Raw genomic sequence first — 16,308 nt, forward strand, 5'->3', positions numbered from 1 at the left:
AACAGGTATGTTAAGCTTAACCTCTGCCATCCTGATTAGAAAGAAGCAAGCCTGAACCTGAAACTTCCCAAAGACTGTTTTTTCCAAAATGTTTGTTTGCTTTAATGAATGTGATTCAGTCTTAAAAAAGGAGGTGTGCAGAATTCTTGACCCTTGTGAACTGCTGTGGAAGGTTTCCAATATACAACCTCACATGCTGTGTGTATGTTATTTTACAATGTAGGGTATTTATACATGCTACAACACACCCCACTCAGGCATAAGCATTTCCAGAAATCCACTGTGTGTTTACCAACCTTACAACACTAGAAATCCAGAAGTTACAAGATGTCAGCAGTACATTTCATATCATCTCAGACTGAATTACACTGAGATGGCTCACAAAATGGAGAGCCACTCTTTCTATACAGAAGTGCCAGTGTCAAATGGTATTTGGATTACTATGGATACAACCCGAAGCAACTTCAGACGATGCCTAAAGAGCTGGAGCATGAGTGTGAAAACAGCAATTTTTCCCTGATCATATGCTAGTGATATGCCTGAAAGGTCATCTTACCACTGGACAACTTCATTACATTTCTTACTTGCCTTCTTTCAGGAAGACTGCACTTTATCCAGACATGCCACTGACAGAGATGTCCTGTACCAATCCCTAATCACACACATGCTGATTTCAAGCACAGCAGATCTGATACTACATTAATGCTTCCCAAATACCCCCCAATAAGATACATTTCAAGAAGGAACCAAAAAAACCTGGTATCATGATTTATCCTCACCTCCCACTAGAAAGATTAAGCTACTGTTATTAGATTATCTACAGGTGTCTCACAGCACCTCAAAACCCAGGTTAGGACAGGAAAATCACCTTAACACTGTGGAGCCATCACGATGATCTGCAAGGTCCCCTAATAAGAATCCCTACCAAGACTTACAGGTTGCTGAAACCGAGATCCTGTTTGTCACAGCAGGCAGTGCTGCCTTGCACTCCAAACAGCACAAGTGTTTCTAGATGGCAGGAGGAAGAAGCTAGTAAATGCTCCTCAGCACAGTAGCAATCCCATAAGCCAAATCACAGCAACTGCAACATCTGTGTCCAGCTGGCGGAACACAATTTCCAAGCTGAGCCTAGGAGAAAACCTCTTAGTCTCCTCTAGAAACTTAGGAATTTCACTGCTCAGGTTCTGCTCGGTATTACAGCTCACTGCCCACCTGCAAGCTCTGTTGTGTTTCCCCTCAAGTATCTGGGGGGCTAATGGTCTGCCCTTCTCCTTTCTTCCTGGCTATCACCTGCCTCCAGTGCATCTGGTCAGTGAGCAGGAGCTAGTTGCTTGGTTCTGGTACAGCCCTTAGGATGTGGATTCAGAGCTCCTATTAGCAGTACCAGCTCCCTGTGCCTGCTCAGTCCTGTATTTAGCATATATCACTGCTGTTCAGCACCAGCAGCAGAACATCAGCCACAGAAAGAGAACAGCTATGGTAGGTTCTTGGAAACACTCAAAGGGCATCATCTAGGGATGCAGTTTTCTCCTTTTATAATCAGAAGTGGATGCATTACCGTTGTTTAGTTATGCGAAGTTCTTCAAGTAAATGTTGCTCCTCATAGCTCATCCAACGGTCTTCAAGCTCCTCCTCTTCTTTCGGCAGCAGCTGTTCATAAAGGCTGACCGGATTCCAGCCAGTCATGATGTCGTAGGTGATGACACAGCCGAGCGAGTGGGATACAATTGAGACTTTCCCTCCTTTTTCCTCAAACTCTGGATTCCGGGAGCAGAAGAGCGTGTATAGCCGGTTCAGCTCCTGCTGCAGCCCTTTCACCAGCTATTTCAAGAGGGTAAGGAAAGAAAGTTTAATAGCAACATCTCATTACTCCTGTTCATGTATGTTCACATACTACACCGACCAGCTTCTCAAGCATGCATCTAAGGACGAGCATGATGATCATCCTTCAGTTAGGATGGTTCACTTAGGCTGGGAAGATAAGCGCTTGGTTGAGTGTCACTGACTCAGTGGTTCATCTCTCCCCTCCAGACCCAGCAGCAACCATCACACAGCACACATGGTGACCCTAGAACTGCCACACTACAGCCCACGGCATTGCATTGAAATCAACCCTCAAAGAAATGACAGCTGTGCTGAAGGTACTTAATAGCATCCTCTGAGGGGAGCAATTGCAAGGTACTTGGTTTTCACCAGCATTCAGTTAGCACAACAGTGACTATTAATAGAGCTGTATTTCCCTTCTCGCTTGTTTCTCCCCCAGTTCCTCTGCCCTTTCACAGCACTGAATGATTTTCCTGTGTCAGAGGTTCAGCTTGTTTTTTTTAACCTAAGGAGGCTGGAGGCAGCCTGAGCCACACATGATCTGGAATCAACTCACACCTCTGCCAGGAGCTTGGCACATCACCCTAGACAAGTCATACTCTCTCTTCTCCATTTATCAAAATGGGCAACAGCGTTCCTACCTCATTGCAGGGGACTGGGAAGATAAATCCACTAAAATGGATATGCTCAGATACTGCAGTGATGGCCTAAATGAGTTCTGGGAAAATATCCTCAAATTGCTTTTGGATCTTTGCAAAGCATATTTGAACTCATCAAGTCTTTCATTATTCTGCCTGCTGCGTGGCTCCAAGGAGATGCCGCTTTCTGTCCTACTTCCCCTCCTACCGTACCACACCTATTGTAATTTCTTCCAATGGAATCAGAACAAAATGATGCTGTTAAAGAATAACAAAACCTCACCTCAGGCAAAAGGAAGATATTGTAGGAGAAAAAGCACAAATGAGACAGGCAGAGCCATTTGAACATTTGATATAAACAATGCTAAGAAAAACAGTTTTCTGGTTACAGGTTTCTAGGAGGCTTTTGGGGAAAAGCAGTAATGTAACGTGGATCTCAAATATCAATCCTATAGTACTACTGCAATAAATACATATTGGTCCTATGTTAACTGAGTCTTCGAGAAGCTTATCTCCTTCAACTCCTACACATGCATAATAATGTTCAGATTCACAGCATTTTTTAGGGGGAAACATTGAAAGATGTGAGATTTAGGAACTAGACAATACAAAAAAGGCAGCTTTGCTTGGGAAACTCAGCATGGTAACTGAGCAATGTTTCCAGACTATGGCATAGAGGAGGACAAACAAGAAACTGTAAATCACTCCCTTGTTAGCAACAGGAAATTAAAGCTATAGAACATGTAATTTGAACATGATTTTTCAAGAGCCTGAGTCATTACTCAATATAAATATGAATGGCACTACAACTGCCAGTGTTTGATACACATTTTACTGAGCAAGTATCCACACATCAAACCCCATGCCTGAAGTGCTATGAAATTATTAACAAAGCCTTGCAACAGCTTGAAGAAATAAGTATGATAATACCCATTTTCAAGTATTTTTGACTGTGACACTGCCTATTGTGTTTGGCTCTATACAGACTTTGGCACTACTTTCCCACACGAACAAACAAGCAGAGGTTTTAGCAAGACTTAGAGCTGAAAACAGAAATCAGGACTAGCTTTGGCTGGCTGGCATTTTCTCCATTTAAAAAGGTTTTCATTTAAACCCTGAACAAAATAGCATAGATCTGTTGAAATCAAAGTGTTTTGGGATTCCTGCCAGGAGCTCAGTGAAATGAGGGAACACTGGTATCCAGCAGTGTGCATGGCTGGCTGCCGTGGTACCCTCCAAAGGAGCCAATATACACCGTCCTGCCGTCGGGGACCTCAGCAGGGAGGCAGGGACCCCCACCCATACAGTAGACAGTCTGGATGGAGCACTGGTTTCAGAGTCAGTGGTGTTAAAAATACCAAGCAAACTAATGCTGGACTTATCACGGCTTCCAGCATCCCTGTCAGTACATCAGGGAGATGAGCAACGCCATCTTGTTTTAATAAAATCCTAAACAAGCTGTGTTAATATATCTCAGCATCCCCAGATTTCTTCTCTGGTGGGAAAAGCAAGATGTGCAACAACTCATGTACTTCCCTTGGTTTCTTGCTGCATAAAAGCTATTGCTGGCAATGGCCTGCCCAACTTGCCCAACAGCCCTGTACCCTACTCTCTTTGTCGCCTATTCCTACACAGCTTATTTCCCTGGAAAAGCAGGTATTTTCCAGGAAGAATGATATTATGTCCATTTTCCCCCCAGCCTGTGGCATTTCATTACAAAGGTCTTGTTCTCTTGCTATCTGGGGACGTAAGACAGAATATTCTTGGTGAGCCCTGGTTGGACACTGAGTCCAACCCTGTTTTTAACTGTCCTGCTCCTTAAAAACACACTGTTACTGAGATCTTAGGCAAAAACGTGGACAGCAACGAAGAAACTGGGCGTGGATTTCCACACAGATGCAGATTTGGAAGTTTTCAGGCCAGAGTCTAAGCATTTAATTCAACTAAATCATCTGACTGAGATTGTTTCTAAACTCCAAATCACTGGTTACCTAACTTAATTGTAGAGTAGAAGGTCTGCTGTAGTAAAGCCTCCAGATTTTCAGGCACTATGAACAGTCTGGTTTGCTGCTATGACAAACCCAGAAGCCCTCCACCTGCCATAAGCGCTTATGGATATCTGTATCTTGCCAACAGTTCTGTATCAGTACTAAGATTAGAAACTCAACCTTTTGGTATATAGTAAGGAAAAAAAAAGAAAAAAGCATATTCATTTTAAGTCCTAGCTAAAAAATTAATTCGTTAAGCAGTATAGGAAGTTAAGGTAGTATTTAACCCTGATTTACTTTCTTAAGTCTTAGAAAACATACAATATTCTAACTTGTAAAAGTAAAGCTTGGTTTGGAAAGGGCTTTAGTCCAGCAACATGAAGTGCTTTCATATTGCTTTTGTAGTTACAGCTTGATATATATCCTAACACTCCATATAAAAATACCTTCTGTAAACATCAATTGGCTTTATATTTGTTAAAATCAGTGACTTTTTTCATTGAAACTAAACATGAAAAATACAACTACCTATCAAATTTTCTTGCCTAGATGGCATCACAGTAACATTTTAAAAGCAGCTTTTTTTTTTAATCCACAGCTTGTCTTTCTGTTCCCTCTAAAGGGTCCATGACAGTCTGTTTAATCAAAAAAGAAAATCCAACAAAATAACTCGCTTCTCAGCCTCCCAAAACCACAACACCCGAACGGCTGCTCCACATCTATATCTCTGTGTCAGGCTGCAAGTAAAGGGTGCCTCATCCTGAGCTTGCTGACAGCTCCTCCTGCTCTCCTCCATCTACATCAAATGATTTCCTGACTAAGGGAGCCCCTTTTCCACTGGTTTTCCCAGTGCTTCTGCCAGCCCCAAGCCTCACTGACTGCCAGTCCATGGGATCTATTACGTGCTTAGGAAGCACCTGCTGTTTCTGCCTGAAAACAGGAAAGCAGAAATCATCCAGGAAAAAAAAAAAGGGGGGGGGGGGGGGGAAGGGGGGGGGGGGGGGGAAGGGGAAGGAAAAAAAAAGTGGAATGCAACATGGCCTCCCCCCTCTCTCTCTTTCCATCTCCCCTCTTGCCTCCTCCCTCCCAGTTTCCCAGTTCCCACCTTATTTTGGAGACCAGCGGCACAATGTTCAAAGATCTGTTCCTCCAGCCCCCACAGCAGTGATGCTCTCCAACAGCTCCCTCAGCAGGGCTTTCACTAGGCTTTCCCCACAAAAAGGCTAGAATTTGAGTTTCTGTCCAACCCATATTACTATCTCCTAAGGCTTCTCCCACAGACTAAATAAGCTCAAATATCTCACAGAAGAATAAATGCAGCAGCAACGTGAGTTCATTTTTTCCCCCCTGTGCAGCTGCTCCCACAAACGCCGTTCAGTGCTCTGACTGCTAATCTGCTAGCTGCTCTGCTCTGCTTCCTTACCCTCAGCTCTTCCAGAAGGACCAGTGAAAGGCAGCATGCTTCTATGTCTGTTACCAACGGATCAAACCACCGTAACAAAGGGAACACTTCCTATTTCTTTAAAAAATAGCCGTATCAAATCCCTTCCTCCCAGCTGACCTTTCCACCACAGTGTTAGTTTAGCGTCAGCCTGAAGACACTGCAATATTTCAGAGAAAGGTACAGAACATCTTTCAGTGTCCCTATTTTCTTCCTTAGAAAAGTCCTCTCTCCCTGTTCTGATTTTTAGGGAAAAATTTCCTAAGCACCTTCTGCAGACCACTTGTTTCAGTAGAAAAGTTTAGTGCAGGGTTAAAATGCTACAAGCCTTGTAGCTGTACCACTGCAAATACTTATAGATACCCAGAGAAAATTAAATACAAATAAAGCAGGACTTTGCAATGCCAGAAGCCTTTAATGCAATCCGATTTCCAAGACTGATTCTATGGCGGGTCATAATCGGGCACATAAGGCACCCTGCAATTCTCAGGCCGGGGAGAAAGCCCTTACACACTATTCAATTTTTAGACCTGCTCAAAAGTGGCAGAAGCACAGACACAGCCTTTGATACAGTCTGCTAGAGCAGCATCCAAGAAACCGATGTGTTCCCTACATGTTCTAGTCTGGTCCCAAAGGGCAAAGGAGAGACTTGATTTCCAGCAGTCAAAGATCTCAGCAAAACAAGAGTGAATGGAGAAAAAATGCCACCAGACAACTCAACAGATGTGGTATGATGCTGTTCCTCTCTGAAGCTCTTCTGGGAATGTGTTTCATTTTTGCTTCATGAAAAGGAGATTGATTACTAGTTGCTGAAGCTCCCTTTATCAGCTGAAGTTTTGCCAATAAATCTTCCATGCAGGAAACTCAAGCCTGCAGGATCAAATTACTCTGAATTCATCAGCTTATACTCTGACAAACTGAGGTTAAATACTCTATGCCCTCCACAAAACCAAATTAAAGGCAGAGCAAGGAATGGCCTTTCTGCACATCCACGGAGAGCCAGCGTGACAGCCATGCAATTCAAGGAGAAGCCAAAAACCTGACTGTTGCTGACTAAGGCACAGCTTGCCGGACTTGATCAGGCCAAAAATCCCCTCTGCTTTCCAGCTACATGCCTGCTTGGCAGATGGCTTCCAAGAAGTCAAAAAAATAACAGCCCGTTCCACCCATTCAGGAATGCTGGTGACAAGGGCATGTGTTTTATAAAGACAAGATGGGAGTCTAAGTCATATGAGACACGCCACTGTCATCTCAGGCAGAAGAAGGAGCTGTGGCAAGCCTGGTAAGGGCAGAAGGATCATGTCTCTAACCACCTCTTGGGTACTGGTAAGCCTGAACTGCTGGATCATGATGGGGAGCAAGTAACCATGTAAGCAGTGAAACATCCAGAGCTGCTGTCTGCCTCAGCCAAAGCCCTTTTACGCAGAAAATTAACAGCATCCTGTGCTGAGCTGGAAAAAAACAAACCTCTAAATCCCCAGCACCAGCATCCAAAACAGCTGTTCATTCCTCCTCTGATGCAAAAGCAGCCTTGTGAGACACCAATGTAAATAAGCACGCCTGTTCTATGCAGAGCAGAAGGAAGACGGCTGCGTGCATGGTAGACAAACGCCTTCTGGACCCACACCAAGGACAGCCACGCAGGAACAACTTCATCTCCTACCCATTCTAATGGGCAGATCACTGTGGTTTCAGTGTATGCCAAAAGTACCAGGGTAGAAAATGACATTTCCTCCTCAATAACCAGGAAATGAGGTTTTTTCCCAAGAAAACCAGGAGTACAAAACCCCTGCTGGCACCCTGAGCACAGAAGCAACGAAGAACTCATGCTGCTCTTACTCAAATCCTCAATGATCTGCCTACTGCCAAAACTTGGATACAGCACACAGTCAGAGTCAGTCCCAATCTCTTTGGTCGGTCAAAGCCAAAAAAACCACTTACTTTCCCATTGGGCTATGCTAACTGTCCTCTTCTGAGATTGCTCTCAGCTCTGACCACCCCCTTGCTGTAACCTTCAGAGGTTCTTTCTCTCTGCAATCTCCACAGGACCCTCACCCACTGGACAATCTTCTCACATGAACAGCTTGAAACCCAAGGGGGAAAAAAAAAAACCCCAACAGCTACATATGAAAAGGGAGTGCAGGAAACCTGACCTCTGCACCCCCTCCAGCTTGAATAGCATGACTGTTTTTGTAGGCTTCGTGGGAAAGGAATTTTAAGGAGATCTGAGGAACAGGGAGTTTTGCAAGCAGCTCCCTCCAAATGTCAAGAGAACTTCAGGAGAAAGTGCACACTTGTTTGAAATTCCGCAAGCAGGCAATAAGAAGATAAATGAGCCAACTGGAGGTAGAAGGTCCTTAGAAGCCAATAAAAGAGCTGCAGCTCAAGGACTGATTGTGAAGGACCACAAAAGCAAAGATAAGGATTGTTTGCTTCAGGTGAACCAGGAGAACATGCCAGTATGCAACGCAGAGATGGCGAGACTGTTGACCCTCCAGAATACAACAGCTGTCATGCTCCCTGACGGCATCACTGATGGATGCCAGAAGAGTGTCACAACAACAGATGAGAGACCAGAATGAGACTTAGCTGTGTGAACAGACAGCAACGGCTGCGTGTCTCAGTGATGTTACAGAAAAAGGATCGGCAGACCTGCCCAGACCTGAGTCTCTTCTCTCAGTACCCCTCTTGCTGTTGGAAAGTTGAATCTAACCCGTTTCTAACCAAGTTACTCTGTTCAAGACTAAGTTTAGGTTCAGGCAGACCCAGTAACCTATCACTTTATAAAACTGAGAATACATTCAAGGACAATCAAATGAATTAAGCAAGCCATGAAAGTGCTGCCAAGCAGCTCCTTGACTATTAGATTCAACAGAATAAGCAAAACCAGTGTTGAAATAGCCTCAGTTAAAAATTTCCTGCTACACATCTCTCTTGTTTTCAAACACACATAAAACAATTGCCTTTTATTGCTGAAAGCAGCGTGTGAGAGGACATTTCCATTGCAAAAGCTCGTATCAGAGGGGTGAAAGCTCCAGTAAAAGTTTATGCTTAACCCCAATTTCAAGAGTATAGTTGTCAATTCTCCTTTTCAATATGTGTATAAATAGCAAACCATCAAGCCGTTTTAAGGTGGACAGTGAAGTCTGCCCAAGGGAGCAATGCTAGGCTGGCTGCATTACGCTGCATTCCCCCCGGCCTCCCAAAGCCTGTAAGGTACCTCCAGCACCAAGCCCACAGCGCTCGTGTCCCAGACCTCAGCTTCTTCATTTCCTCTCCTCAGCTGGTGAGAAACGTTCAATGCCCACCACGTTCCCCTGCTCTTCAGCTGTGGCAGAAGTAATCCACAAACATTTCCTACTAATCTTCTGAGGCTACTGCAATATTTGCACTAAATCTTTAGCGATCTTGGGATGACAGATGTAAATAATATTTATATCCTGTACTAAAGGCATTTTCTGCCAAGACATAGATCAATAATTTACAGAATTACAATTAGCCTGCAAGTAAGTACAGTGAGGATCATTAAAATAAGCACTTAACAATATAATGAAGGTGAGAACACTAAATTTACTATGCATCAATTAGTCTCTTTAATCTCTGTTACAGCCATTTATTATTTAAGAAATATGAAGCTACAGTGACACAGATGTGAAATGAAGTCACCCACTGAAGACACTAAACTCCAAGATTACGTCACCATAGACGGCACTAGCAAGGTCAGAATTAAAATGTGAAACAACTGTTCATTTAGGAATAGGCATGTGTGCATCAAAATATCAATTTACTGCTTTTCCTTATTATCTGTGCAGTGTTAAAAAGGGATTATCTTTTACTCATCATGGACCACTATATAGATAAGGACATGTGTAGCACAATTCGCTTGCAGCCACCCACAAACGCCACAGCCGAATCTGTTGGCTGCAGACACCCTCCAGAGTGAACTCTGAGACCAGACTGAGATGTTCATACGGCTGTACTGAATTATTAATACCTGTCTGGAATCACATTACATGTCAGAAGTCAGAGACACCTTTTGGGTATTCTCTTACCACACCATAGAAGAAACAATACTTGAAATCAGAGAGGGGGTCACATCCACCACGCTCCTGTAACGCTTAGCAGCGCAATCCAGCTGCATCTGAAACAGCTCCCTGCTATCTAATGTAAAAGCTGATACCGCAAGGTTTCTTCCCCCTGAAAGAAGATAGTGGCTACCCACTTGCAAATCCCTCAATGAGTTGTTAAAGAGTGGTTAAAAGCTTTAAAGTAGCCGTTCCGTTACTTCTAGATGTGGGGGGAAATCCTTGGAAGTAGAAAGAATTTCACATCAAAGCACTGCTGAGTGCTGTCAGGTGAACGGCGACTTTACCCTTCCCGAGGCTGAACTCACTGCACTGCTCAATTTATTTCACAGAGGCACAGCAAAGTTTAATGTGATCCTTTTCAGATACTTTCAGAATGTAATAGAAAGCATTAGAAGTGCCTACAGTATACAAAAGAATCATGTTGGTGTGACGAAGTGCGAGCAGGAACACTACATCTGAGCAACGCGTGACCATGTGGATACTTGAAGACAAGGCTCATTTCTGAGCTGGAATGAGCACTCAAAGTGCCCTAAAATGGCTCCACATTGAACCTGGTAGAAACCCCCGACCTCTTCCAGAAGAACGTTCAACTTGATACTATTGTGTTTGAACTCTGTAAAGTTAGGTCACAGAAAATAAAATGGGATGAGTAACAAAAAAAACCCCCAACCCCAAACCAAAACAAGTCTCCTTTCTGCATGTAAAGGCAAAATAAAAGGTAAAAAAATACACAAAAACTATTTAATGACCATGAGCTTTACAGAACTCCTAACCAAACAAGTAAAGTCAAAGTAGTCACATCCCTGACAACTCAAAGGCAGAACACGAACTCTGTAGCTGAATGAACACAAGAAAACCTGCATCCCAAACCTTTTGACTGCAACACTGAAGATGCATTTCAGAAACCTGTTCTTCAAGGTTTTAATGTTTCATTTGTAACAGCACTTTTTTTTTTTTTGGACAAATACCTGCAATTCAAATTGTACACCTTTGCTTTGAGAAAGTTGTAAGATTATGAATGCAGTCTGAATATGGCAAGGCATGATCGACTTGTGCATATTGTTGCAAACATTCCAAGAAAATTCACTTGATTAGGTGAAAAAAACAACTTACGTCTTCTGTAATCAGATGTAAGCACAGCCACAGCACACTCATTTTATTTGTCAATTCTCAAACCTGAGAGATGGTGATATACCTGAAAAACTACAGTTCTCCTGAGCAATGAATTAAATTTTTCATGCATTGTTGGCCAGCATACCTGAACTTTACTCACTAATCCATTTCCCATAAAATGCCCACAGACATGCCAAGCCCCTAATGCAGTTTTTTTTTTTAAAAAAATAATCTATTTTAAAGTTGCCAGAGAAGTTTTCATCACTTGCCACAACAGTTCATGCTGGTCTCAGCTCCACAACAGACAGAGAAATCTGACACACAGCAGCGCACCCAGGAGCCTTGAACAATGAACTCTGCGTCACTGAGCAACAGGAGAGCTACTGCTTTTGGTACACCTATTGCCAGTGTTGGAAGCTTAAAAGGCTCGTAGCAATCTCACCACCACTGCTGCTACCACGACAAGAGGTATTATTAGGTAGCTTAGGTTTAAAAATTATGTTGCCAGTTTAAAGGACTTAAACACACCTAATTTTAATGAAAAGGAGCATCAAATCCCCACGTAAGCTTTGGAAGTGTCTCTAGCTTTCCACCCCACCGCAGTGCACCAAGGCTGCAAAAAGATTACCATTACTTCATACATAAAGTAGTCAACACAGAAAAAACCCTACAATTCCTATAGAAACTAATCCTAAAACATCCCCACAGGGGTTTTCCCATAAGCGTGATACACAACGGATGCTGCTGGGGTGATGTATTATACATATATTGTGGGCTTTTTATCATTTATTCAAGGCTTTTCCTCTCGGGTTAATGGGGTCACCTATAGCTACAGAGCCTAAAGCAATACACGTGTGCCTACACAGAAATGGCAAGGTAAAATGGGAGCGTCCAGTACAGGAACAGTCCCCTAACAAACATGTCCACGGATTTTGCAAGAGGTAAGAAGAAACTCAGCTCTATGGACTCCCACTGCTCTGAATATGCAGACGCATGAAAATGCTGTAAAAAACATTCCCATTTCTAAGCTGCTGATACAGATCCATTTTGGACATTTCTGCTCTGAACAAATTACATCGATTGTACTTTTCCTGTTTTGCTACTCCTCTCACTCCTACATCTCTGTGTTTTGATTGCTACGGATGTCCATTACATACTTGCAAAGTGTTAGTTTCTTTATAGCAGGGTCTCCCAGGAGGAAACTTTGCTTACATTCCTAAGCCCAGTTGTTTCAGCCTCTATGTCCCTTGCTCTAGTAACACTTACATAAAATCACACTTACTTCATCTCTGTAAAGAGGACTTGTATAATACATGATATCCATTGCGCTGCTGTTCAGCATATCCCTTAAACCTCGTACTTTATCTGGAGTAATGGAGTCCACCGTGTCTGAGGGGGGTGGCGGGGGGAGGTGGGGGGGGTGGGTGGAGAAAAAAGAAAAAAGGCTTGAGTTACACGTCTGAGAATGATAAAATCCCAACAAGGCACGTGCAGAGAACACGGCATGGAACTTCTGGGGACAATTTTGCAGACTGCAGCTACTGGAACAGCAAAAGAACTAAGTAATGTACCTCCATCAAGGGTAAGTTTTGATCTCCATTCAACCGGAAGAAATTCGACATGCGTTGCAAGATTGGAAAAATACTTTTCTTCTATTTTTCTTGCAGTATCTCGCATGCTATAACAAAGAAAAAAAAAAAAAGAACATGTTCCTGTAAAGACTACTGTTGGTGGTCTTATCAAATAAAGCTAATGCATCCAGCAACAACACATTTATTGCATTACTACTATTCAAGTATGCAATACCTGCGTAATTACCTCAACCTCCTGTTTCTGTTATAAAGTACTTAAACTGTCATATAATGGAAAATTCTGTGTATTACATGCTCTAAACAGTTTAAAAACCTTTAAATATATTGCACTATGGGCTTAACATAAACCACTTAAATTCAGTTGAAAGGTATCTGTTAAGTCTGGGGGGTTTGGGGTAGGATGTCACTGAAAATTAAGAATTTTACCACTGCCTTGAAATCCTGAATCCACTGAAATCAACCATTTGGACTATGTAAGGAAGACAATCCAGTGCTTTTAAACAGAAATAAAATATAAAAAATATTGCTTGAAAGGTCAGAATTTTATTTTAATTTCACATAGCAACTGAGAAGGCTTGAGAGCTCTGAAGTGAGAAACAGGATCACTTACTGGTGTTTCAACTTGGAGAGGCTAACAGTCCTTTTAAAAGACTTCGTATTTTTAAAGCATATCTGAACATGAACATTGATGCACCTCTCTCAAGGGATGTGAAAAAAACCCAAAAGTACCTCAACCCCAAAGTACATCTGACCTTCTCTGTTGCTGGAGGGCAAGGGGAATAACAGTATGTTAACACTCTTTTAAAAATGCTATTTTACTTGTGTTGTATAAAAGACCCATCCGTAAAAAATGAAACCCAGCATGAAATGATACAAGATAGTATAATACCCATTCATTCTATCAAAATCAGCAACCACACTGAGAAAGCATTATATTTTCCTTTTGTTCCTTTACATTAATCTTGGCTCCCAATAGTATTAGCATTTTTAAAGATGAGCACGACAAACTAGCTCCAGCCAAGGGTCAGCACTGCTGGGTTTCCAGCAGCTGGTTCCCAGTTGCAAGCATCAGAGGGTTTTTTATTTCTGAGGCAAACCCCAGAGTTCCAACTTTTTTTTTTTTCTTCTATTTTCAAAGCAAATCCCTTTTAATGATTGCTACAACCAAAGGCATGATGACATTAATCCCCCATCTGCACTTCTACCAGTCCATATACGGTTTTGTAAGTTTAACCCCCTAGCTGAGCCACTTTCCTTGAATATATTAATGCTCCTCTGTTCTCCTTCAATAGAAATGAGACAGTTTAGCCTAAATCACTGCTAGCACCTGAGACAGTAATCACTTAAGCTGCTCCATTTGATGAGCAGTGTCTGCACCAACACAGCATTAGCACTACACAGACAACTCTGCCAAACTCCTGTCTTAGTTTCAGCCCCCTTTAAAACAAAGCCAGCAGCACACAGCAGGCAGCTGCAAGATGAAGCCAGGAGCTGCCCAAAGCTCCTCCATGATGTTTGCTCTCTTGTTCTCCTGCACAAAATTTGCTCTTAATCTCTCTGTGTAGCTGTTGCCCCATTCAGCCGCAGCTCACTAGCGGGATTTAGGCTGTGCAGAAGAGCTGGAAGCCAGTGTCTGGTGGAACAAACACAGAGATGAATTTCAGGCACCACCAGCAGCTCCTGAGGGCTGCAGAGGTATGTCATGGTGGCTTTGGGCAAAATACCTTCCATCTTTTTACTTCAGCCTTACCAGCTGCACAGCAAGAGAAAAACACACTTCTGTGAAGAAGGGGTACAAAAGCCAACACCTTGCAAAAACATTATGTTTTTTTCTCCAGGGAAATGAAAAGCCCATTTTGCTACTCAAAAAGCAGATCAAGGATGTACCAAATTTCAGAAGCAGGCGGTCAAAACACTTCTCTATAACTGACACCTGCTTTCTGGGGAAGAGGAAGCCTCCTTTACACCCTTTCTTCCAAAGCAGTTAACGATGGCCTGACCAAACAGCCAAGAAATGCAACAAATCAGCACCTCTGCTTTTAAAGCCTGGTTTGATTGCACTCCTAATCTCCTAGTCTCTAGTCCAACAAGATGTCAAAGGTTTAAGTAAAGCAGAAATCAGCAAGAGGATCTGTTGAAATCAGGGTTGATGTATGGCCTGATCTGACCCAGCTTTGCAAAGCACAGAACAACCCTCCCCATCACGACCCTGCACAAACATGCCTCTAGGGACACTTATCTGAGAGCCCAACTTCAACCACATGGAATTTCTAGATTCTCAAGAAGATAAAAATTCAGTAAAGACACCAACATTCCTGGAGTCCCTAAGTAATCAAAACAAAAGAGGAACGCACCTGTCTGAACAAATCAGAGGGTTACTAGTACAAGGAAATGCAGGGACCTAAAATGTAAATGAATATTCTTTGGAAATGCTAACAATTCCTTGGTATTGCCAAATGAGCTTAACCTTCTCTGCATGAAGGACGGTGGCCAACTAAGATGATTCAGAAACAAGTTTAGCAGGAGACCAACCAAGCAGCAATCTAAAGCTGCTAAGCTTAAAAGCATAGAAACGCTAGATGAATAAAGCACAAAATTCTACAAGGCAACAACTACTTTAAGTGAAGGAACCGGTAAATAACCTGGTCCTAACAGTTCAGGGAAAACTACCCAAACTATTTACACATCAGTAGCAGCTGTAAACATTATGAAGAGAGCTACTGACATCCTCATCTTCAAACATGACAGCTACAGGGCTTCTTCCTGTTCAGAAGGGTCCAGATCTTACTAAAGCTACTTACAGGCAAACTGACACAGAGGACTTTTTTTTAACTGTAAGTCTCCTTTCTGAAGCTAGATATCTGAGTCGGGAAAAAACAGCGTAGTCTAGCAATTCTGCCAAAGCTTTTGGCAAAAGCTTCCAGTCTCCCCTCCTCAAAGCTGTGCCAGCTTTGTGTCCTTATCCAAATTTTGTGAAATGCAAAACCTGATTTTACTCCGATCTGGAGGGTTCCCCCTGACGTCAGCTGAGGTTGTCCAGACATGGCCCCGCCTCTGGCAGAATAGTCCGGAGCTTCTGCTAGAATGATTATGGATAAACATTCAAAAGCACTCAGTTACATTAGAAAACCAAAACCCAACTCTGCATGCACCTTCCTTACGCCTTGCAAAATACATTCTGGTAGAAGCGCACAAAAGGTCTGTTTCAATGAATTTTAATTACCACCTCACTGATGTAAAATCAAATACGCTGCAGTTGCATTTCTTGGTGTTTCGGGTGTGCCCCTCCACTACGACTCACTGCACTGCGCACTGACCTTATGAAGCTGGTTAATAACTGCTGACTGAAGTTTTGCAGATTACAAACCATGTAGTTACCAAAACATTTAATTTTTATGCCTTCCACTAAACTTTTGGAGGCAATCCAGTTCAGTGTTACTAGCCAAATACTGTCAGAGGTGCAATTTTTTCCTCTTTCATTATTTTACAGCAGCAATGTCACACCACTTTCCTGATCACAAGAATCATGGAGGCACTGAAAACACACCAGCAGAACAACTCCCAGTGCAACACATCTCATTTACAGCGAATGGCACCATACAACATCTCCTACTGATTCTGAGC

The 16,308-nt window shown here is 42.7% G+C and overlaps 1 protein-coding gene across 2 annotated transcripts in view; it reads right to left on the reverse strand.

Annotated features, from left to right (window-relative positions):
• DDHD1 (DDHD domain containing 1) overlaps positions 1–16,308 on the reverse strand; it is a 67,973-nt gene that overhangs the window by 12,584 nt on the left and 39,081 nt on the right. For both annotated transcript variants that reach the window (XM_055816790.1, XM_055816795.1), the window contains 3 exons: positions 12,664–12,770; positions 12,375–12,481; positions 1,559–1,821 (listed from right to left, as the gene is read on the reverse strand). In XM_055816790.1, coding sequence (XP_055672765.1) covers positions 1,559–1,821; positions 12,375–12,481; positions 12,664–12,770 — 477 coding nt within the window. The remainder of the gene's footprint in view (positions 1–1,558; positions 1,822–12,374; positions 12,482–12,663; positions 12,771–16,308) is intronic.

The sequence above is a fragment of the Falco peregrinus genome, chromosome 1 (assembly GCF_023634155.1).
Source record: "Falco peregrinus isolate bFalPer1 chromosome 1, bFalPer1.pri, whole genome shotgun sequence".
Taxonomy (NCBI): Eukaryota; Metazoa; Chordata; class Aves; order Falconiformes; family Falconidae; genus Falco; species Falco peregrinus.